Source organism: Pseudomicrostroma glucosiphilum, assembly GCF_003144135.1.
Source record: "Pseudomicrostroma glucosiphilum strain MCA 4718 unplaced genomic scaffold BCV69scaffold_2, whole genome shotgun sequence".
Taxonomy (NCBI): domain Eukaryota; kingdom Fungi; phylum Basidiomycota; class Exobasidiomycetes; order Microstromatales; family Microstromataceae; genus Microstroma; species Microstroma glucosiphilum.
Window position 1 is genome coordinate 130,900 of NW_020289914.1, and position 21,953 is coordinate 152,852.

Consider the following 21,953-nt stretch of genomic DNA (forward strand, 5'->3'; position numbering starts at 1 on the left):
ACACTCACTCACGCCCACTCTGGCCTGGCACTCGCACACTGCCCCCACTTCGGTGCCGCTGTCAGTCATCGTCGGGAGATGATGGAATGAGGATACTGCGAGAGTCGTTGCCTTTGTTCTTGTGTCTTTACCTGTTCATCACCCAACCAAGAGGGCAGAGCTTCCTTCTTCAGCGGCTGCAAAAGCACGTCAAGTGACCCGCACCGCTGAAACGCGCAAGGCATCCCCCGCACACGCACCCACGCATCACACACACACACGCACACACACACGCACACACACACGCACACACACACGCACACACACACGCACACACACACGCCTGCACATCCCGCCACGGCAGCCAAGCAGCAGCAGCAGCAGCCTTCCTCCTCGGACCTCCTCTTCCTCGTCCATCGCATCGACAGACCATTACCACCGCCGCCTCCCACTCCTACGCAGACCTCATCTTTACTCTCCTCTCATCGTCCTTGGCATCACACGCCCACACACACACACGCCTTTGACGCCCATCCCTCACTCACTTGGCTCGAGCCGGGGACAACTCTGACCACTCCACCTCGAACAAGCTTGCAACCGGCTACCACCACCGGCTCCTCCTATCCCAGGCGCGTCTATCTATCTCCAGGTCTACCGCCGTCACACCTCGACTGCCCAGTCCATACCAGTCCTCCGACTGCCTGACTTGGTTCGCCATTTGGACGGTACCATCCCTCGTCCTCGCCCTATTAGTCGGAAGAGAAGATTGCACAGCCCACACTCGGCGAAGATCGCGTTCCCTCTCTCCTCCCTGCTACAGACCAGAAGGGCAATTTACGGCATATACTCATCTCCAGCTACATAGGTACATCTGTCCCTGCGTAACTTTCCCTTTGCAGTGAGTGATTTGACAGCAGTGATCAGGTTGACTGGCGCAGTCCTCCACGTCGCCCAGGGGAAACATCCCGGAGAAAGATGGAGGCACACCGAGGACCATGCTTGCAAGCGGGCAAGCCAGGGACTGTGCTCGTCCTCGCTGTCGCACTGCTGTTGGGGCTCGCTGCATCGTATCTCACGCCAAACAAGCGATGTTTGCACGCGGTCTGCATCAAAGGGGTGGATGCCGGGGCGTGCAGTAGTAAGCTTAGCCTGTGTACTGACTCTCGCCTTCACTTCCCTCTAGCTCAGAGCTTGCACGACCACAACGACACTTCACGACTTTCTTCCAAACACACCTCCCAGGTGACCTCGTCCGCGCACTACACCATCTCATTCAGACAACATGTTCAAATCCTTTGGCAAGATCATGGGGGGTTCAAGCAAGAAGGGCAAGTCGAAGTTGCCAGATGAGCAAGATGATGACGCCGGCGGAGCCGAATCTCTTGGGCGACCGGTCTCTACCGTTTCCTCGAGGGGCTCTACCGGTGGACCTTCCTTTACCGGAGTGCAAGCGGCAACAACGACCCCGGGCGGATCCGAGAATGGCTGGGGCAGTGGAGGCAATGTTACCGGGAGTGCCAGTAGCGGTCGGAGGAGCAAGAGTGGCTCCGTTAGCTCGGGGCCACCGACGGGAACAGGATCAGAAGGACAAAGGATCGAGAAAAAGGGAGGACTGAGTCGCCATGAATCACCACTGCCGTCGCCGACCTCGTCGGGGCGCAATCCGCTCTCAGACAGCGTGGACGGTAACGCCTTCGACAGTGGAAGCTTCTCCGGCGGCAGCCCGTATCAACAGTCGTCTGGCACCCCTTCCTCCTCACGTAACACCCCGGCCAATCAAGCGGCTACTGCCGCTGCTAATTCGGCGCCGGGCATCCCAACTACCCACACTATCCTGGCCAACCCACCAGGCTCGTCAGCAGGTCGCAGTATGCAATCAAGCAACAGTCTCGGTGGTAGCGCTGGAGGCGGCATGGGCGGCAACAGCTCCGGAGCCGACGGTGTTCGGACATTTGACATTGACGACATGATCTCCCGCCTGCTCGAGGCGGGCTACTCTGCCAAGGTGCCCAAGCCGGCGCTGAAGAATGCAGAGATCACGGCAGTGTGTCAGGCAGCGAGAGAGGTGTTCCTCTCGCAGCCTACGCTCATCGAGTTGAGCCCACCGGTAAAGATTGTGGGTGATACGCATGGGCAGTATCAAGATCTTCTGAGGCTCTTTGAGATGTGCGGATTCCCTCCCTCTGCCAACTACCTCTTCTTGGGAGACTATGTGGATCGAGGCAAGCAAAGTCTGGAGACGATCCTCTTGCTGCTATGCTACAAGATCAAGTACCCGGAAAACTTCTTTTTGCTAAGAGGCAACCACGAATGCGCCAATGTGACGCGCGTGTACGGCTTCTACGACGAATGCAAGCGTCGGGTCAATATCAAGATCTGGAAGACGTTCATCGACGTCTTCAACACCTTGCCCATTGCTGCGGTGGTAGCCTCCAAGATCTTTTGCGTCCATGGCGGTCTTTCTCCTTCACTGGCAAACATGGACGATATTCGGCGCATCGAGCGGCCAACGGACGTACCCGACTATGGCTTGCTCAACGATCTCCTCTGGTCCGATCCATCCGACACTGCTCTGGATTGGGAAGACAATGAACGTGGCGTAAGCTACTGTTTCGGTAAAGCCGTCATCCAACAATTCTTGGCCCAATACGACTTTGATCTCATCTGTAGAGCTCACATGGTCGTCGAAGATGGGTATGAATTCTGGAACGAACGGACCTTGGTCACGATTTTCAGTGCACCGAATTATTGTGGAGAGTTTGACAATTTCGGGGCAGTCATGAGCGTTTCGGAAGATTTGCTGTGTGCGTTTGAGCTGCTCAAACCATTGGATGGAGCGGCATTGAAAAAGGAAATGCTCAGGAGTAAAAGACGGTCCGGACAAATTGGATCGTATTGAGAAGTGGAGGCTGAGAAGAGAGGGGGAGAGAGAGACAAGTGAGGAGCACTTGGGCGAAGAAGGGAGGAGGAGTGTAGGGATGGAGTACAAGTGGTGGTGGGTGGTGGCTGATGGGTGGGGGGAAGAGGGGCGGGGAAACAATTGTCCATCATCGTCGTCGTTCGTAATCATCAGGCAGAAACATCTCTCTCGTCGCGTGCAAAATTTTCAGAAAAAAAGAAGCTTCATTCGTTCACATTGCCTTTACCCAAGTCCAAGTCTAGACTACACCAGCTCGTCTCTCGACACTGAAAGTGAGCTCCCTTCCGCTCCCCTTTTCTTCTTCCTGCCACATCTCACCCAATCCCACTTCCACTCCCACTCCCACTCCCACTCCCCCATCCCACTTCCACTCCCACTCCCACTCCCACTCCCACTCCCACTCCCAATCCCAAGCTTACCTAGAGCGTACTCAAGATCGCCCACCCAGGTGCAGTGAGCAGTACACGCGGACCGTCCATGTGCACTCGTATTGTAGCTGGAAAAGGAGGAGGAAGAAGAGGAGGAGGAGGAGAAGTGGAAGTAGAAGTGGAAGTGGAGGAGGAGGAGAGGGAAGGGGAGGAGGAGGAGAGGGAAGAAGTCAAGTCGTGATCGCAGTAGGCGTCTGTGGAAGGATGAACCAGGGGCAAGGAGGGCAAGGGCAAGGGCAAGGGGATGGGGAGGAGGTCAACAACGAGTCTGCTTATCAAGGTGGTCGCTTCTCACTCTCACTACAGAAGGCGCCTAGCTAGACGTCTTGCTCTGCTCTGCTTTGCTCTGCTCTGCTCTGCTCTGCTTTGCTCTGCTCGGCTCGGCTCGGCTCGGCTCGGCTCGGCTCGATAGTACTTACAGAAGCGACTTCCAGTAAACATGGTATGGATCTGTGGCTGCTCCTCTCCTTCTTCTTCTTCTTCTCCTTCTTCTCCAGCCAACTCAGATCCAGTCGCAGCCGAAGTAGGCTTCACGTTTCCGTCCGAATAGTCCGGATGAGCATTCAGTATCCGCAGGAAGAGGGAGGTAGTAGATGCGATAGTGGTGGTAGTAGCAACACCAGTAGCAGCAGAGCCCGTGCCGGGGAAAAGGGCGAAGCGATACTCTTGCGAAGACGATTCTAAGGTGGTATTTCCTGCTCCATTCGTACTTGCAGTCGCAATTGGTATTGTAGTAGTGCCATTTGAAGTAGCACTCCCATGGCCGCCGCCCCCGCCATTGCTAATGGACGCAGTCCGCGAGCGCCGTGACCAGATGGCGATCAGTCGGTAGCCAGCAATGGAGACGGGCTGATGTGGGTGGGCGTCCATGGAGGTGAGGGAGCACTTGTGCCTGTTGACACAGGTGCAATGGGTTTCACACCGCACGTCAGCAATCTTCTACCTCCTCCTCCGCCTCCTCCTCCCAACCTCCATCTATCGACAGCTCTTGCAACGCAATCGGTACTCACAGATTTCCCCTCACCCAGTGCGAGTCAAGCGTGATCCAATCCTCGCCCCATAAACTCACCGCCCCGCCCTTTGGGAATGCCAACTCTAGGAAAGCCCTAAGTTCTCCCACCCACACGAAGCCCTCGACGCAAATGACCACCAGGGCATTGTCCTCGTAGGGATTCCTCAGCCTCTTGCCTAGCCCAGTACGCGTGTACGAAAGCCCTCTGACGGGTCGCGAGCGAACGGGTAGGCGGATCTCTGCCGTAAGTGGCTGGGAGGAAGACGGGAGATAGAGACTGAGAGTGCTTCCCCAGTCTTGGCCCTGCGACGAGGCCGGAGGTTTGCTGAGAAGGAAGACCAACGGGCCCACCAGATTTGCACTGAGTAGCTGTGGTGTGCTTGGTGAAGGGGAGCGCGACCAGACGAGGGACCAGGCCTTGGCAGCGCTGCCGTCTGCCTCGCTAGTGTCTTCCTCTGAAGTCTGCCGACGCTCTTTCCACCGCCGGAGCTCCACCTCTTCACCGAGACGGAGGAGCATCACGTCTGCGCAGACTTCGAACTGTAGCGAGTCCAAGTCGCCCGCGGGAGCGGAGCAGACAAAGGGAGCAACCGTCTTCGGTCGACCGGAGGTGATGTCGAAGACGTAGACTTCGAGCTTGCAGAGATCTTGCGCAGAGTCAGTGGAAAGGGGATCTGAGGCGTCGACTCCATTGGGCGTCGAGCTGATACCATTGACTGGCTGAGATGGCGCCCGAAAGGCTTGCTCTTCTTTTGAAGCCTCAGATGCATCCAGCGAGGGAGAGGCATACGCGATGCCTACGATTCCCTCGTCCTCATCAACGTCGTATGCAACGATGCTTCCAACCGCAAGGTCCTTCTCGAAGACCCTCTCTGCACTTTGCGGCAGCGCACCACCTTGTTCGCCCCCATCTACCGACTCGATGTCCCACATGGCTAAACGGCTACGGCTACCCTCTCCCTCTCCATCTCGCAGCACGTCCCACACCTTGCGCCCCACGAGCCTTGCCTGCCCTGCCCCTCTCTCCTCAATTCCGCTCAACCTGTATCGCCTCCTCCCCTTCCTCCCTTTTCTCTCCCTCATCCCCTCAGTCCCGTCGCCTATTACTCCACCACTGCTTCCGCTCCAAGAGCTCCTCTCCAACATCCTCCTCTCTCTCTCCAGATCCCTCGGCCCATTCCCACCCGGCACGAGGGGTAGCCTCGGTAATGGGAAGCCGTGTCTCTGCACCGCTACCAGATAGCGTACCACGCTCGCAGGGTGAGAAGCCCATAGACGCTGCGAGGAGGAGCAGAGCGAGAGCGCGGAATGTAGGGCAGACACAGAGGTTGTGTATGGATGACGGGGAGGAGAGGTGAGGAGGAGATGGATGAGATGGGAGAAGAGCTCTGTCGGGAGGGAGAGGAGGGTGGGGGCGGACGAGGAGGAGGAGGAGGACACACCGGGACTGCCCGGGCGAGAGGAGAGGAGCTGGCTGTCCCTCATGGTATAGAAGAGACGACTACTGGAGGAACAGGAGAGGGTCTGCCCTGAGTGACTGCAAGCGTAGAGGGAGTGATTGATATGCTGATGTTGCCCAGACGGGTACGGCGATCAAGACTGCCCCTCGGCGATCTCCACGCCCAGCAATCAACGGAAAGAGAGCGTGGGGGCGTGTGGAGGCATGGCTGGGACCATCAAACAAATCACTCGTTTAGAACAGTACGGCAGCCCGAGAGGAAGAAGTACGAATGCCATTGCGCCCCTTCAAGCTACAGTGCCAGCCTTTCCTTGATCCTCCCCTCGAGATCCGCATCCCCGTCCTTCGTCACACCTTCCACGGCACTCCTGAGCAGCCCTGCCACCACTTCCTCATCATCGATGTACAGCGCCACGCGCCGACGAATGATGCGAAGCGTCACCACCACCTCCTCAGTCCAGGCATTAGAGCTGGCATCTTGCTGCGGTAGCTTGGCACGTAGCGCTTCGACCAGGTGGGCAGAGGCGACGTGAACGTCGCCCAGGAAGGCGTTGCCGCCGCCGCCGATGCTCGATGCAGGACCAGTGGTGCCTTCAGCTTGAGGCGCATTGCTGTTGTCTGCTGCTGTGGGATGAGAGCCCACCCCAATCCCCTCGAGAAGACCAGACATGACCTTCATGACGGCTGACACATCCAGTAGACCCGCCCTCCCCTGTGCCATACCGACCCCTTCGCTGCCACCAATGCGCTGCTCAAGCCGATCGTACCCTGAGAGCTGCACAAGGCTGAGATCTACCGATGCGGACACTTCGCGCAGTAGAAGAGCGTTGCGCAGCGCAAAGAGGGCCGAATCGAGCTCGTCGGGCTCGTACGCCTGCGTAGCTGAGTCATCGCCGTCCTTGGCTACGGCTTCAGCCTCTGTCCCAGCTCCTTGGGCACTCAAGCCCCCCTTCTCCCTCTTCTTGCTCAAGACAGCAACCTTTCCCTTCAGGACCTCGTTGCCCCTCTGCACTGCGCCTCGCACCTTCTCCAGCGCCTCCACACCAACCTTTGCAAATTCGTTACGGTTGAGGACAGAGTGAAGTAGGGAGAGGACGGTGAAAGCCCTGATGAGAGGGAGGTACCAGGTCGCGAGAATCTCGGCCGGGGGAGGCTTGAAGAGCTCGATGGAAGGAGCGTCGGGAGGAGAGCTGTTGCGTGGAGTGGGAGGAGCCAGAGTGGACGGGGCGCTGGTCCCGTTGGTTCCACTTGCTTGATCTGCTCCTGCTCCCAATTTTGCAGCCGACAAAGTGTCACCTTGCCCGGAAGCCTGCTGCTGCTGCTGCTGTTCTTCTTCACTCTCCTGCAGAGCCTTCTCAGCAGCAGCTTTCAGAATGCCCACGCCCAGGCTACTTCGGCCTCGCTTGCCTCTGCGACCCACGACGGTCCTGCCACGCTTCTCCTCTGCAACTCCCTCGCCCCGGACGATCTTCTTGATCAAATCAATCAGCTCATCACCATCGCCGCGTGGTGAGTACCCGGCAATGTCGCCCCCGCTCAAGACCGCCCTGGAGCGGTACAGAAGCCTGGTCTGTATATCCTTCAAGAGGGGCAAAGCGAGAGGCTTGAGCAAGTACGTCGTCTCCTGTGCGGTGGTCGATAGGACGTAGCGGGCAGGCACATTCGAGAAGTCGTATGGGTCCTGAGAAGAGAAGAGGAGGTAGCAGCTCTGCGCAGCCTCTGTTCTACTATGGCTGGTAGAAGTACTGCAGCTCTCCAGGACTGTCCTCGCCAATGCAGCTAGTGTTGTCACCTTGGACTCGGCGAATACGCGAGGGTGCAGACGATCGATCAAGTCTTTGCTCAGTGACTTGAGGAACTCGACAAGAGCCGCTTGGCCAGTAGAAAGCGCATCCTTTTCGCCAAAGGTCTCTCGGTACAGCAAAGCCTCGGAAAGAAGCACCGATCGAAGCAACAACAGGGCCCGGGAGGTGAAAACCAACAGAGGTGAGTTGGCTATAGCTATGTTGGCCGGAGCATTGTGCGCCCTTGTCTCGATCTTGGCCAGGACACTGGCAATCAGTGGAGAAACGACTGCCCTCCTCGCATCGAAGTAGGCAGTTCTGATGTCGTTCAAGAGTGTGTTGAATTCGCTGAAGGTGTTGATGCTACGCTCATCACTCGATCCGGCCTCATCATTCGGCTCTTCGGCATCCTCCTGGTGGGTATAGTCTGCCAGCAGGGCCTCCTCATCAGTCGGCAGCTTCCCCGTCTGTGGTGTTGGGGGCAAAGCGGAAGACGACGCAGCAGGACACCGCTTCTGGACCTCGGAGAGGACCGAAGATAGCTCGGGCGACGCTGCGACAAATTTGGAGTAGAGGACCTGCAGGATCGAGGGTGTGGAGAAGTCCTGAACTCCAGCAAGGCAGGGCCGTAACCTCTCGTCAGCCTTCCCTCCCGTCAAATTCACGCTTTTGACACCGGCGTACTCACCATCAATGCCGCCTCTACGTCGCTTTCCACGTCTTCCGCACCTGAGCCATCGCGCCCAGTACCTTTGAGGTTCTTCTCCCTCTCCTTGAGCCTCCCTACTGCCTCGTCCTTGAGCTCTCTCCATCGCCCACAAATCCACATCTTGGCCAGATTACCTCCTCGTGTGATACAATGCTCGAAGCGCAACCGATACAGACTTGCATCCTTGAAGTGTGGATGGGCCCGGATGAAGCTGAGGCCAATGTCTAGCTGAGCTAGTATGTGTGGAAAGGTGGGGGTGAGGACAAGGGAGAGGGACGGGCTGGAAAGGAAGCTCGTGGCCTGTGGTAGCAGATTGTAGTAGCTCAGGTAAACGTCTAGCTCTTGAGCCAAGGCTAGCAGAGATTCGGCTCGTCCGCCCCTCCTCTCCGACTCCTCTCGCAGCTCCTCGGACGTCTCCTCTACGGACTTGACTCCGGCAAGGAGCTCAGCTACATTGATTCTGGCTTGTTCTAGCTGGGTGAGCAGCTCAGTCGTCTGCGCTACTGCCGAGTGCATCTGTGCAAGAGCGGCAGAGTGGCTTGCGACGGAGGAATGGGATGGGTCGTTGGCTATGCTCGAGGCTTGAGATGCCTTGATCGACTCGAGCCAGGGTAGCAGGGCCGAAGATGATGTGATAGGCACCGACGGCAGAGTGGCCTTGCTCGAAGAAGCTACTGGAGTAGAAGCCTCGTCTGAAGCATCCAGGACATGTTTGCCACTGCTCAACTCCGAGTGATCGCCCAAGGCTCCTTGGTACGGCTCCTCATCCTGTCCCCTCTCGACCTTCTTGACCCACTCGGCCAGTTTGGCAACAGTATCCAGCTGCTTGGTACCCAGTAGACCCTGATGCCAGGCATCAAGACTGACAGGAGCTCTCACCTGGGCTGATGAAGCTCCTGGATTGGGAGAAGCGGGGGCAGGTCCATTGCGGCGCATAGGTGACCTCGGACGAGGGGGGGAGGGTTGGTATGCGCCGGTGACGCCTGCTCCGCCGCTCGAGGGCCCAGCGTTGTACTGTTGCCGCATCATGATGTCATATAATGGGAGAGAGAAGCCATAGGAAGCGCAAAGAAGTGAAAAGGAGGCAGAGGACTTAGTCTATGGGAGGAATACAAAGGTGCAGCTGCGAGGAGGGGTACAGGCCTCGGCGGTCAATGGCGGGCGGGGCACCGACCACTTCTTCGCGGACCGAGACGCGTGGCGCCAACAGCGACGGGCACTGCCAACCATCCCCGAGCACCAAGCACTGACGAGAGCTTCGTCGTTGGAGGCAGCGTCAGCATGGTAATATCGGTCAGCAGCAGCAACAAAGTACAGAATACTCGACATGGAACAGGCCATGCGAGCATACGATATGCGGGTTCACCTGGCCCCTCTCACACCTTCAGGCTTCAGACCTCGTCTGCCTCCACTCGCTCGCAGGAAGTGACACTGATACGGATTCCTGTAACACTTCGCCCGATCTCTACAGCCTATGATCTCTTCGCCGTATCTCTCAGTCTTCCATCTCGTTATCCATTGCCTCCTTTGCCAGCCTCGCCGCCTCGTCGATCTTGTCTTGCGGCACCAGCTCTACCTGACCCTTTCCACCCTTTGTTTGAGGACCAATCCAGGCCATCTCCAGCTCAAAGTCCTTGTCCTTGGCGTCATCGTGCACCTTGTAAATACTGTGAGAATAGATTGGAGAGATGATCAGCGATCTCGAAGTCTCAAGCATCCCACTTTGCCCTGTCTCACAGCATATCCTCCAGCCTGTGCTTCAGTACTCACATCTTCGCAGCCTCCTTCACTCCATCCTCCAAGCTTAGCTCGCTCAGATCAAGCTTCTCAATCTCCGTCTTGGCCAGCTGCCTAGCCTTTCCTAGTGCAGCGCCCTTGTAGCCCCAGTAGGTGCCCGATGGCTCAATCAGGTAGATCTGCGGTCCCTCAATCTCGTCAATTCCGAAGAGGAGGGTGGAGATTCCAAAGGGTCGCACGGAAGAGTAGAGGGTGAAAGCGTGGATGTAGGACGAGAGACGGCGTGCCAGCGTCTGTGAGAACGGTGACAGAAGGAGGATTCGGCAGGTTGACAGTAGGTGAGTGACAATGGTCAAGACAGAGAGGAAGTCCAAGCAAAGCTCTTTCCCTTTGCTCGTGCCATGCTCCAGATTCAACTTACCCCTATCGGCGCTGGGAATTTGTAGGTATCTCTGAAATTGACAGCTTCCTGTCTAGCTCGGTCGGCCAAGTGGTATCCATCGGCAATCAGTCCAGCAGTGGCCTGGTGAGAGCAACGGGGCGGGACATAAACGTCAGCACTTCACCTTCGCCTTCTATTCGCCTCCTTTTTCGGCCTGCTCCTCCTCTGAGCCAACTCACAAAGCCGGCATGTCTATCAATGTTCAGAATCCTCCTGTTCGTACCCTTGACCAGCAGCTTAGTATTCACAAGCTTCTCTACCGCCAGGACAATTCCATCTTTGCACTTGATCCCAATGACCGTGCCTGCATTCTCTACGGCCTTTTGGGCGTACTCGATCTGAAAGATGCGACCGTCGGGAGAGTACGTGGAGGCGGAAAGGTCGTAGCCTGTTCCTTGAGAGGCCATGGCTGGACTGAGTGATCTTTGAAGGTGAGGAAGATGTGTGAGAGGTAAGGATTCAGGTGAGAGGTGTGGGATGTACCACCTCGAAGGACGGACGGACGGGGCTGACGACGCTCGAGCGCAGTTTGAATTTCTCCACCACGCTCGCGGGCCACACAGGCGCACACGCCAGAAATACGAGCGTGAAGTAGCCTGATGATATACTAGAGCCTACAAGAACTTCTTTTGATCCAGTCGAGGTAGGGCTCGAACAACTCATCGCAGGTAAATGTTCGTAGCCTCACCCTTTTGCCACGTCTACTCGAGGCAAGCAGAAAGATTTATAATAAATTACTGTAGTAAAGGTATACTCCACAACTGGGTACACAGGACCACTCGAGGACTGTACGCTAGCGCTCCGCATCCACCCTGTCCTCTCTCGCCTCTTCACCTCTTCATCTCGCTAGCCTCTTGGCCTTCCACTTACGGTCTACACTCCTCTTGACGCACCACAAGTGAACCTGAATCGCAGGCGGTATCAACGCGAGTCCAGACAGCACGCCAGCAAATACGTGCAGGGTCCTCGTCTCCTTGGTATTTGGCACATGAATGTTAGTTCCCCAGAGCGAGAGGTAGCAGGCACAGGCCAGGGCAGTAATTGTAACCGTGGCGAGGATGATGAGCGTGTTGTCGGTGTTGGCCTTGGAACGTCGACTATTGATGCGCACAGCAACGAGGTAGTTTTGATACGTTTCCGAGAGGCGTGACTCGCCGGCGTGGAGGAGACCGAGGAGAGTGACAATGTGGTCGCCTACGTCGCCCATGTGTACGCTCACTTCAGCGGCAGCTGCCGATGCGCTGAGGCCAGGACTACGTCCGCCACCTCCTCTGGACGGCCCATCGTGGTCCCGTCTAAGCTCGCCCAAGCGCTTCCTCAGGCCACGGATCGTGTCATTCTTCGGCAGCAGCAGCCGGGAGAGTCCGTTGACGATCTTACGATTGGCCGAGATACGCTGCAACATTGCAGTCGCCTCTGCTGCCGTGACGCGCTTGTTCTGTTCCTTCAGATGTAGACCAATCTGGGAGCGCGTCGGTCTACCGGCGATCTTACCATCGTCCAGGATGGTAACCCATCTTGAGGTCTGCAAGAATGAAGGGACCACCCGAGTGAGAGAGGGTGGGATGATGACCTGCGGGAGGAGCCAGAAGACAGGGCGTTGCACTCGATGGGACGTCTCAAATGCGGACAACGGGAAAGGGCCTGGATTGTCGTTCTTGCCACGAATACCAGTCAAGCCCGCTCGACCGTTTCCCCCAGGTCGATTACCAGCATTGGCTTTGGCCTGCTCCGCGAGTAACATCTGCTCGAATGGCGTCTTCTCCTCGCTCGTTTCCCTTTCAATCTCGCCAACTTCTGCCTCGACAAAGTCGACCAGAGGAAAGAAGGCGTCGACGATGGAATCGAGGAGTCCGTGGAAGATCCAATCTGAGGTGAGGTCGCTGTGCTGCGTGGGATCCAGGATCCTGCGCCGAACGCGATCGATGTGTTTGCTGACGTCTTCCGTGTGGAAGGTGAGGATGCCATGCGAGAAGACGACCAGGTAGAGATTGCAAGCTCCAACGCTCAGTCCTTCCAGTCCTTCCTTTCCTCCTGCGCCTTCGATAAGATCGACTCGACCTTTGGCAGTCTGCGGAGAGGTCTCCCTTCCGCCAGATAAGGACGGCGATGACTTCCCGCTAAGGTCTGACATCTCAAATGAGTCGCCGTGGCCTTCCGACTTTTTCGCTGCTCGACCTCTCAATGTTCCCGGAGAGCCTGCACTCTCGTTTGTGAGCTTGGAAGCCTTCTCATTGAGGATCGGAGAAGCCGTTGCATCACTCTCTTGTCTGCCAGTCTTGTCCACGGCTTTGGAGGAGCCGCTCGCTTGCGACGAGGATGAATACTTGAAGTAACGTTCATCGATTGTACGAATCACGCCAAAGTAGTAGCCAAGCTTGGCAAAGACTTCAATCTTCTCTCGCGGTTCCTGCTGCAAAATATCTTCAACAGTGAGAGGATGTAGAGGGAAGAGCTTGGAGATCTCTACCATGTCCGCAAAAGTGGGACACGAGACGTCGAGCCACCATGCTTGGCCCGGAGAGGGAGTCATGGAGACGCCTCCGGCGCCTGGGCCTGGCAACTCGGGAGGAGCGCCACTCGATTGGACGACTCTGCTCCTTGACCGCCTTCGACCGGCAGGAGACGTACGGCCAGAAGTAATTGGAGTTCGGGCCAATGCCTCCTTGGACGCAGCCGCAGCGAACGGCCTCGGTGTTAGGGGCATGTCCGACATGTGCCAGCCGGTATTCCTCTCGCTTTCGTATGTCTGATCAGGATCCTGACTTGCGAGCTTCCTGCGCTCATTCTGGATCGGCGGCGCCAGGGAGTGATCACGCGGAGGCTCAGGTGACAAAGCGCTGGGCTGAGGCTCTGCAGGGACATCAAAGAGCGCATCTGGCAGATCTAGTGCTGGTGGAGGCAGAGCAAGATCTCCGTCCTCGAAGTCGAGATCCATCTCGTCATCACCATCCATCGCGTTCGTATCTGCAAATCGGGCGTGCTTGGCGCTTGCATGTCTTGAGAGCGAAGTGCCCGATGCCTCATCATAGCGTGTGTTCCGTCTACGGCGGCGGTAGTGCCTCGACGCCATATTCGCCTCTTCTGCAGCATCAACGTCGGCTGCTCCCATGCCTAAATCGCCGCCTGCCGCGTCCCTCTGTCGCAACTGATGCCGATAGTCTCTCAGTCGATCCTTGACTTGGATCCAGTCCTTCGTCTGCAAGACCTTGTCTCGAGGTTCTCGACTAGAGCCTTCCCCGACGGGTTGGCTCCCTTTGACCATGTCCGCTGCTGACACCACCGGCTCTGTTGGGCTGATGCCACTCCGTACCGGCAGGGAGGCCGCGGTGAACAAGGTATACTCTGTAATGCCACCAGCCTTCTCGCGCAACTCTCTAGCTTTCAGTCTCGCCTTACGGCTTGGCCGTGTGGGAATTAGAGATTCTTTCTCCATACGTTGCTGGTGCTGCTTCGCCTTCTTTGCCTGTCTCCTCAATCTCGCTCTATCAGCACCTCCCGCGATTGTGAATGGCGCTCTCGGTGTTCGGGGCGCAGTACGAGGCGTTGGTGGGTACGCAGAATTCCTGACCGTCCAAGGGCTGCGAGGCGTGCCAGGCATGGCCGAGTCTGCTCGGGACGAATCTGGCGAGTGCGACCTTTCGGATGCTTGAGAGTGGTGGGCATTTGATCGAGTCGTTTTTGTCTTTGAGAAGCGCGAGAGATTGAAGGCGCCGCGGAAGGGTCCTTCTGAGCTACTACGAGAGCCTTGACCCTCAGAGCGGCCGTCATCGCTACGGCTATCGCTCGAGCTGGAAGAACTAGATGAGGAGCTACTGGAAGAAGAGCCAGAGTCACCAAAGAAGGCTCGAAGTCGACTGAGGGTTAGACCGCGCCCTGAATTGGTAGAGTCAGAGGAGCTGCTGGACGAGCTGCTAGAGTCTGAACTCAGGGCAGAGGTACTAGCTGCAGACCCTCTGCTCCGACTGCTGCCTCTGCTCGCTCGACTGCCTCGGCTGCTCTTACCGCCATGACTTGCCCGCCTCTGCGCCCTTCTCCTCACCCTCGTCGCAGAGATGAAGTCATCAAGACCTCGGTAGAGATCGCCATCCTGGAAATCTGTCGGCAGATCCTTCTTACGAACGCGCTTCTGTTCTGGTGCGAACTGCAGTCTCCTCGTCTTTCCCCTTCCTTTTCGAAGAGCAGCCTGTGCGAGGGCTTCTGCAGTCGTCTCGTTGGGCGCTGGAGGTACGATGGGATCATCGAGAGGAGGGACGCCCAAACGATCAGCTTCCGAGAGATGGGCAGCCTCTGCGCCTTCAGCAGGCTGGGAGATGACGACAATCTCAGACTCTTCTGCTTCTTTATCGGCCTCTCTCTTCCTCAGAATGCCCTTTCGCTTTTGTTTGGTTCCCGCCGATGACCTGCTATGTGCTATTTGCTTGGCGTCAGACGGAGCAGACGACTTGCCATCCTGTCTTGAGCGAACCCTCGAGGTAATCCACCCTAGTGTTGCGAAGCCAGCCTTGGCCTGCTGCGAGGATGCGGCGGATCCCCTTCGGCCTTGTCCCTGTCCTTCATGATAAGAAGAGCTCGGCCTTCTCAATGTTATCGTATCGTCCCGATGATAGTATTCGGGCGAGCGGGGGCGAAAGCGAGGCGATTCTTGAGCCGGTGTCCACGTGCTAGTAGGATGAGATTGTTCTCGCCTCCGAGCTTCTCTCTCAGCGGCCGATGGTAGTGACCGCAAGGCATCGTCCATCAGCGGGTTTTGCGAGAGTTGCGGGCGCCATTGATCCGACGGGCCATCAAGCCGCAAGGGAGGGAGATGGGCAGGGGTCGGACGTGAGGGACCAGCTTTACCCCTCTCCCCTTGTTCAGCTTCGTACTCATACTCGTACCTGAGCGAGGGAGAGCGCGTAGCCGAGGAGCCAGAGCTCTGTGTCATCTTTCCCTGCAAGCTGGCGACCCGTTCAGTCTCGTATCAGGGCTGAGCGTGTCCAGACCCCCTGTATGCGGTGTTCTTGTCCGGTCGGTATACACTAGGGCTGTAGGTGCCTCAGTGTCGCAGCAGGGTCACGGAATGCCATGGCTCAAGGACCCAGGGGAGCCTCAGTGGGTATAGTCACACAAGAGGGTGGCCTCTTTCGGCTCTGAAGTCGGCCGGAGGAAGATGATGTCGATATGGTATGGATGGTTAGCATTGAAGGCAAGCAGCGGCGAACACATGCTGTGTTGCTCAAATTTGGTTTGCGCCGGGGCTCAATGCTGCTTCCGCGGGGCGCTTGCTCCGCTTCGCATCCCCGCATGACACACGCCGTTACTTCACTCGAAACAGCAAACTGTGAGTATGTAAATTTGACCGAGGCACTTGACTGCAGAGGACGGGACAGGGATAGCAAGACAGACGAAAATCTGGCGGGGGCAGTGACTAGACGCAACAGATCAGGATGAGGGATACATGCAGCGATGAGTAGCGGGAAGGAGCTGCGACAGGGGCACGAGGCTAGAAGGAAATGGGAGATGATCTATGAGAGATGCCAGAGAGAAGCCACATTGACGCAACCGTCCATGGATGAGAGAGTGATTACAGCAGTGCTGAGCAATGCGGCGATCGTTCGTAGCAAGCCAACCAAGACCGGGCGGGTGCGGAGCGCCCGGAGCCCGCGAAGGCAGCGAGAGTCTCCTTGACCGTGGTGGCCCCATTGAGTGGTACGCCTGGCTCAAGGAGCAGACTGCCGGCGAAAGCTTTTTGCGGGACCTGGAGCAGCATCGGCTGCAGGCCCCGAACGTACTGTCCCCATCTACACGGTGATTTTCCTTCCCTTCTTCTTTTCACTCTCTGTGTGACTCTGATATTCCACATCCGTCATCAGTCCCTGGCCTCCCAACTTCTGCTCTGGGGCAAAGCCAAGGATCTCGGTCTTGAACTTCTGCCCGATGGCCATCAACCGCTTCACGACGTCTTGTACTGCAGCAGCATCTCCGCCGGGGACCGAAGCCGGGTCGTCCGACTTCCTTGTCCAGATTGCGATACGGTAGAAGTTGGATCGTGCCGACATGATGACACCGGTGATGAGCTCTGAAAGATCTTCTGAGTTCGGCGAGGTAGGGGTGGTCTCTAGTGTCTCGCCAATGGCGCTGAGCATCGTGTATAGCCACAGCTTGTCGATGTCCTTCCGCGACTTGTCACGGGGCAATTGGATGCTCCACTTGCCTCCATTTGCGTTTGCTGGGTCCTCCCAGGCAGGCTGAATACCCTCCTTGAAGAGATAGTAATTAGCTTTTTGCGGTAGCTCAGAGGGTGGAATGATATTGTTGTATAGTCCCCAAAATTCTTCTACCGAATCAAATGTCACCACCTTGTTCAGGTCCTCTCCCCACGAGTCCTTCGAGCCCTTTGCGGCCGAAGCATTCTTGTGCGAAGGGTTGTCGAACCAGAGAGTCCACACATTGTAAAGAGGATGCTTCACGTTGAAGTCTTCCTTGTCATCGAATACGGTGCGGATGGATTCATCTCCTGCCTGGTCAGAGGAGGCCATTTCGCTAGCGTCGGCGTTGGATGATGTCGAAGCTCCTTCGTTGACTGACTCCTTGATGGCAGACTCTACGGCAGCTTTCGAAGCAGCAGCTGGCTGTGATGGAAGGGTAGTGCTCGTCATAGTCTGCGAGAAAGCGCTCGTACCTCGGCAGTGGGTCGAGGTGGAGGTATGAGATGAGTGAGACGCGGAGGGGCGAGGAATCCGGCTACGATATGCCTAGCTCTGAGCAGCGGAGGAGGTCGGAGGGAGGGACGAAAGCTCTGGTGAACGAGTAGAAGGAAGCCCAAGTGACGATGCGAGCGAGCGAGAGTTGAAACGATGGACGTTCGTTCGTGGGCAGAGTGAGCAAATGCCAAAATTTTGTGGGCAAGGACAGTGCTTGACGAAATCGGAAGTACAGTACTTCGCTACGTATGTATGGCTGCCGTCTGTAAGATGAGATGGATGCGAGACCACGGTGGCGGATGAAGGATGATGGTTGGTAGGGCGTGGTACGACGATGGCTGGAAGAAACGCTCAAAGGGCAGGCGGCAACTCCAGGGGGCGAAAATCGCCTCTGGGGGACGGACGCAGAGGAGGCCTGTTCGCGCGCGGAAACCGGAACGGAAGGCGAGATAGATTGTGGCTCAAAAGTGGATTGAGGAAGGAGCTGAGGGACGGCGAGGAGGTCAGTCAGCCATGGCTCAGACTGTAATCCTCTCTCATCCTTATCTTCCTACCATCAGCTGCCAACGTCCACAAGGCGCACAGGGGCAGCTCAAGGCCAGAGTCTCGAGGCCTCACGCCAAGATCAGAGTCTAGCGCCGAGCGTTGCTTTGAGACCCGTCCTACCTCGCGCCGTTGCCTACCGCCACCCAGGACTCCTCCACTAGGATGACCACACTGACGGGTAACCTCGTCTGGCAAGAGGCGTTGCAGGAGGATGACGGACGCAAAGCTGTGGGAAGCAGCAGTAGGATCGACCCATTCGCGTCCACGACTACTGTCAGTCCCACCCGGAGACCGGCCACTCGCAAGCAGAAGGCAATAGCAGCTTGCTCTGGCGCCATCGCTACCTCGCTGCTCATGACACCTTTTGACGTCATCAAGACTCGTATACAGACGCAGTCTTCTCCTGAGCCTCTCTTCAGGCCTTCTTCACACATTACATCCTCCATTAGAGCCTCGAAAGAAGCCTCTACCTCCCGCAAGAAGCTTCCATCGCCAGCAAAGGCGCATGCTGCCACCTGCTGCCAACAGACCTTCTTCACAGGCAACACCCATGAGGACAAGCTCACTTGCAAATTTGATCCTGGGACTGCCCAGGGGAAAGCCTCGCAAGGTAGCTCCATCACGAACATGCCTCCTCAAAGCTTGCCCTCATCGTCCGCTTCGGCTGCACGAGGATCTGTGCTACTACGCCCGCCGCGCTCCCTACCCCTCTCTGCCGCTCCTCCCTACGCCCATACCACTACGTTCCTCAACCCTGCCTCGGCTCTACTATCAGCGTCACAAGGACACGCTTCCTCGACTGCCTGCGCTTTCCCTGACAAGGGCGCGGCAGCCCTTCAGTTGGAGGCAGCTACTAGGCAGAAACGACTGACGGGAATGTGGGATGGGGTAATCAAGGTCAGCAGAGCAGAAGGAATCAGAGGTCTGTGGAGAGGTCTGAGTCCTACATTGTGAGTACCAAGATTGAGCTATCTGTCGCCGCAAAAGGTCTGACGATCGATCTCGCTGCTCCTACCACAGAGTCATGACTATACCGTCTCAAGTGACGTACATGACTTGCTACGACGTCTTCCGGTCTCAGCTTCTCTCCCTGGAACGCTCCACCTTGGACACGCCTCCCGCCTCTCAATTAGCATCTTCCAACATCACTCCCCAGACTCTGTTGGCCTCTTTAGTCTCTGGAGCCCTAGCTCGCTCGGTTTCTGCAACGCTCGTTACGCCTTTGGAGCTGGTGCGGACCAGGCTGCAAGCAAGCGACTCGTCACATTCTTTGGGCAGTATTGTGCGCTCGCTCTCGCGGCAAGTCTCTTCCCAAGGTCCTTCGGTTCTCTTCAGAGGTCTTTCCTCGACTCTCTGGCGAGACGTGCCATTCTCAGCAATCTACTTTATGGGCTACGAAACGATGAAGCGGATGCTCACAGGAGGTAGCGGACTCGGTGAGGGTGGCAGCGGGAAAGGTGGTCTGGAGGAATTTGGCGTGGCTTTCCTAAGTGGAGCGACAAGCGGAGGCGTAGCAGCTGTGATCACGCATCCATTTGATCTCGTCAAGACGCGACTGCAGGCTTCGTCCTCCTCCTCGTCACGCAACAGCGGATCAAGTGAGGGCAAAGGATCTTTGCAGCGCACAGTCGCCTCTAGGACTCTTCCAGCGCTGCGGACAATCTTCCAAGAAGAAGGCGTCCCAGGTCTCTTCAGGGGCATCACACCTAGGATGGCAAAGGTAGCTCCCGCGTGCGGTCTGATGATTGGGAGCTACGAAGCTGTAGGTCACTTGTTCGCCATGGCAGAGCAGGACTGATGGCCTGCCTGTTAATAGGAGAGATGCGGAGGAAGATTAGGGAAAGCAAACGGGGCAGTCACTTCACACCATTCCATTGCATAGAACACATTTCATAGTCATCGAATAGATACATAGTCCCTACTCGTCATATATTGTGCCCCGTGTGGCTCGCGGTACGCGACTCACTGAAGACTCGTGCGAAGGAGCCAGCCCCGCTTTTGCTCTGTGTCGATCTACTAATACTTCGGTTGTACCCTCGCTGTGCGTGGGTCATCTTCGACCTCTCCCGCATGCCAGAACGCCTGTGTGTTGAGTGGTCTAGCATCCGCACTGGAAGGCCTAGTGGTGGCCGTCGAGGGTGTTGTCTGGAAAGAATCCAGTCCGACATCGTTGCGATCGTGTGCGAAGCAGGCAGTGAAGGACTGCATGGGCTCTTCTTCTTGCGATGAATCTGCTCTGGATTCAAGCGCAGGAGCCCAGATGTGAGAAGGCCTTCGCAAGACGTATTGGGTTCGTCGCCTACCGCCACCGACCCCTTCGCAGCGAGCTGGTCTAGCGGGTGGCGAATCCAGAGAAGGTACGCTGCGAGCAAACTCTGAATTGGAATGCAGACCGCTGCTGCTAGCATCAATAGTGTCTCCCACGCTCTGCATCTGAGTAGTGATGTGGACGTTGATGGGTTCTCGAGCGCCAGGTGAGAGAATGGAGGAAGTCCTTCCAAAGATGCCGTGCACCGTCTGGGTTGCAGCAGGCTCGACTTGTGCACTGAGCATGTCCAAGGAGCTCACTGTACGGCGATGATTCCGTCGATTCTTCTCCGATGAGCATGAGGAAGAGGACGATTGGAAGGACGACTGGTGCTGCCTGTCGGGGCAGGTGGACACGATCCGACTCCTGTAAGCAGGAGGGCGCTCACGCACTGCTCGTGACGGCAGACTGCTCTGTCGATAATGTCTGCTTCCAGGTGAGACCTTCTCGGTGCTCTGTCCGCTGGAGAAGCTCGTGAAAGGGTAGTCAGCAGGTCGATTGGGGTGGTGCAGCTTGTCTACAGTAGCTGGGTCGACATTTGCTCCCTCGCGGCTCGGTACTTCTTTTTCAGCACCCGCACTACCTTTTAACCATGCCAGTCGAGCCAGCGTCTCCTGATCGAGCATTGTCCCATTTCGTACCTTGTCTCTCGCGCAGAAGGACAGAGGTAGCGTATCAGCAAAGTCGGATAGATTCCTGTAAGCGCGACAAGCGATGATGGCGTGCATGGTTGAAGAGATGACGAGAGCGATGCCTTGTGCTGGTGTTGTCTTGCCAAGATAGAAGGTAAACACAGCTCCCATGGTGGGTGGAAGGGTGAAGAGGGACCAGGAGATGCCGTCATTGAGGAGAACCAGCCAAAATCCACATCGGGCTGCTCGACGCATGTTTGCTAGACGATAAGTCGACAGAGCAATTATGATGAAGTCCGTCAGAAGGGAGCATGAGTGCACTGCTCCGACAGACCAGGCCAGGGAGGTCATCGTGCAGTAGCCGTAGCCATCGAGGACGGAATCTGGCGTCCAGGTGAAGGTGAGAGAGCCGATGTTGGTCAGAGCTAGCGCTGCATTACCGAGCCAGATCAGAAGCAAGCCGAGCAGAATGACGCTGTGACAGCAGAAGGAGAGGGACAACAGGCTCAGCGCGGGAGGCATCGATTCACCTGTATCTCGAAACGACGACGTACCGGTTCCAATTCCAGATCGCACAAGCTCGAAGCATGAATAACGCTTGACCGACAGATTTCTGTGAGAAGTGTCGAGAGACTGGTCAGCTGTGAGCCGCATCTTTTCCTCTTCCGAGTGGAGCGTCGCCTTACTTGAAGTGTCACTGCAAGGGAGACGACCACCCATACCGCTCCACAATTGACCCTCACGAGCGATCCCGCTTGTGGTAGCACCCCGCCCACAAAGAGCACCGACGCGTATCTAGCTGCAAAGTACACTCCTAGCGGCCAAGAGCGCGGGACTTTCCCGCGCAAGACTCTCCACTCGTACTGTAGCGTGCAGACAAAATCCCAGAGGATGATTCCGCTGAGTGCGTACAGGACTACTCGCAGCACTTGGAAGTCGAGGGAGACTTGGGGTGGCGAGGTCTCTGGGATGGGCATGAAACGCGTGAGGAAGCTCGGGTCGGCTGACATGTTCGAGGAGTGTGAGTAGAAGACGACAGAACAGCAGGGAGGACAAAGGGTAGCACTCGTCGAAAGAACGAGCCTGGAGGGCACAGACGAGAATGTAAACGTCACTGGGATTGACTCGCCTGCCGCTTTATGTACCAAGCCATCTGCCAATGAGTCGCAAATATGAGAGCAACAGCCAGATCCCCGTACCCCATCAGAATCACTCTGTAGTGGCACTTCGAGAGTACACTTCCGTATCTGACCCTGGCTGAGAGCAATTGCCTCACACGTACCTCGGCTTCCCCTACAGAGGCGGGAATGA

General features: G+C 56.8%; 7 protein-coding genes across 7 annotated transcripts; 2 read left to right on the forward strand and 5 right to left on the reverse strand.

Moving 5' to 3' along the window:
• Positions 1–1,601: 1,601 nt before the first annotated feature.
• Positions 1,602–3,395, forward strand: BCV69DRAFT_286265 (Metallo-dependent phosphatase; the record flags this gene model as incomplete). Its single annotated transcript, XM_025493517.1, has 4 exons — positions 1,602–1,716; positions 1,761–2,095; positions 2,144–2,843; positions 3,361–3,395. The coding sequence occupies 4 exons, from the start codon at positions 1,602–1,604 to the stop codon at positions 3,393–3,395; spliced, it is 1,185 nt and encodes a 394-aa protein (XP_025349827.1).
• Positions 3,396–7,709: 4,314 nt separating this feature from the next.
• BCV69DRAFT_93920 (hypothetical protein) lies at positions 7,710–9,440 on the reverse strand. The gene is made up of 3 exons (XM_025495653.1): positions 8,271–9,440; positions 8,071–8,192; positions 7,710–7,982 (listed from the first exon to the last, which is right to left on the reverse strand). The coding sequence occupies exons 1-3, from the start codon at positions 9,318–9,320 to the stop codon at positions 7,973–7,975; spliced, it is 1,182 nt and encodes a 393-aa protein (XP_025349828.1). The 5' UTR covers positions 9,321–9,440; the 3' UTR covers positions 7,710–7,972.
• Positions 9,441–9,565: 125 nt separating this feature from the next.
• Positions 9,566–10,933, reverse strand: BCV69DRAFT_289163 (putative PRE10-20S proteasome subunit C1). Its single transcript, XM_025493662.1, has 4 exons — positions 10,650–10,933; positions 10,450–10,551; positions 10,062–10,321; positions 9,566–9,958 (listed from the first exon to the last, which is right to left on the reverse strand). The coding sequence occupies exons 1-4, from the start codon at positions 10,875–10,877 to the stop codon at positions 9,787–9,789; spliced, it is 762 nt and encodes a 253-aa protein (XP_025349829.1). The 5' UTR covers positions 10,878–10,933; the 3' UTR covers positions 9,566–9,786.
• Positions 10,934–11,179: 246 nt separating this feature from the next.
• BCV69DRAFT_280271 (hypothetical protein) lies at positions 11,180–15,651 on the reverse strand. The gene has a single exon (XM_025491554.1). It carries the CDS (start codon positions 15,395–15,397, stop codon positions 11,309–11,311), a length of 4,089 nt encoding a protein of 1,362 aa, XP_025349830.1. The 5' UTR covers positions 15,398–15,651; the 3' UTR covers positions 11,180–11,308.
• A 139-nt stretch (positions 15,652–15,790) lies between these two features.
• Positions 15,791–17,497, reverse strand: BCV69DRAFT_280272 (eukaryotic translation initiation factor 4E). Its single transcript, XM_025491555.1, has one exon. The coding sequence runs from the start codon at positions 17,109–17,111 to the stop codon at positions 16,254–16,256; it is 858 nt and encodes a 285-aa protein (XP_025349831.1). The 5' UTR covers positions 17,112–17,497; the 3' UTR covers positions 15,791–16,253.
• A 175-nt stretch (positions 17,498–17,672) lies between these two features.
• On the forward strand, positions 17,673–19,557 carry BCV69DRAFT_280273 (mitochondrial carrier). Its single transcript, XM_025491556.1, has 2 exons — positions 17,673–18,652; positions 18,723–19,557. Exons 1-2 carry the CDS (start codon positions 17,865–17,867, stop codon positions 19,498–19,500), a joined length of 1,566 nt encoding a protein of 521 aa, XP_025349832.1. The 5' UTR covers positions 17,673–17,864; the 3' UTR covers positions 19,501–19,557.
• Positions 19,558–19,718: 161 nt separating this feature from the next.
• Positions 19,719–21,652, reverse strand: BCV69DRAFT_296653 (hypothetical protein; the record flags this gene model as incomplete). Its single annotated transcript, XM_025494026.1, has 3 exons — positions 19,719–21,117; positions 21,197–21,255; positions 21,329–21,652. The coding sequence occupies 3 exons, from the start codon at positions 21,650–21,652 to the stop codon at positions 19,719–19,721; spliced, it is 1,782 nt and encodes a 593-aa protein (XP_025349833.1).
• Between the last annotated feature and the right edge of the window lie 301 nt (positions 21,653–21,953).

Bases quoted from the DNA above. Each gene is read 5' to 3' on its own strand.
- BCV69DRAFT_93920 (XM_025495653.1), bottom strand. From the start codon at position 9,320: ATGATGCGGCAACAGTACAACGCTGGGCCCTCGAGCGGCGGAGCAGGC. The intron at 8,193-8,270 runs GTGAGTACGCCG...GCCTTGCTGGAG, and splicing joins ACGTAGAGGCGGCATTGATG to TTCAGGACTTCTCCACACCC.
- BCV69DRAFT_289163 (XM_025493662.1), bottom strand. From the start codon at position 10,877: ATGGCCTCTCAAGGAACAGGCTACGACCTTTCCGCCTCCACGTACTCT. The intron at 10,322-10,449 runs GTAAGTTGAATC...CCGTTCTCACAG, and splicing joins AATTCCCAGCGCCGATAGGG to ACGCTGGCACGCCGTCTCTC. The intron at 9,959-10,061 runs GTGAGTACTGAA...CTATTCTCACAG, and splicing joins GTGAAGGAGGCTGCGAAGAT to TATTTACAAGGTGCACGATG.
- BCV69DRAFT_280271 (XM_025491554.1), bottom strand. From the start codon at position 15,397: ATGACACAGAGCTCTGGCTCCTCGGCTACGCGCTCTCCCTCGCTCAGG.
- BCV69DRAFT_280272 (XM_025491555.1), bottom strand. From the start codon at position 17,111: ATGACGAGCACTACCCTTCCATCACAGCCAGCTGCTGCTTCGAAAGCT.
- BCV69DRAFT_280273 (XM_025491556.1), top strand. From the start codon at position 17,865: ATGACCACACTGACGGGTAACCTCGTCTGGCAAGAGGCGTTGCAGGAG. The intron at 18,653-18,722 runs GTGAGTACCAAG...CTCCTACCACAG, and splicing joins AGAGGTCTGAGTCCTACATT to AGTCATGACTATACCGTCTC.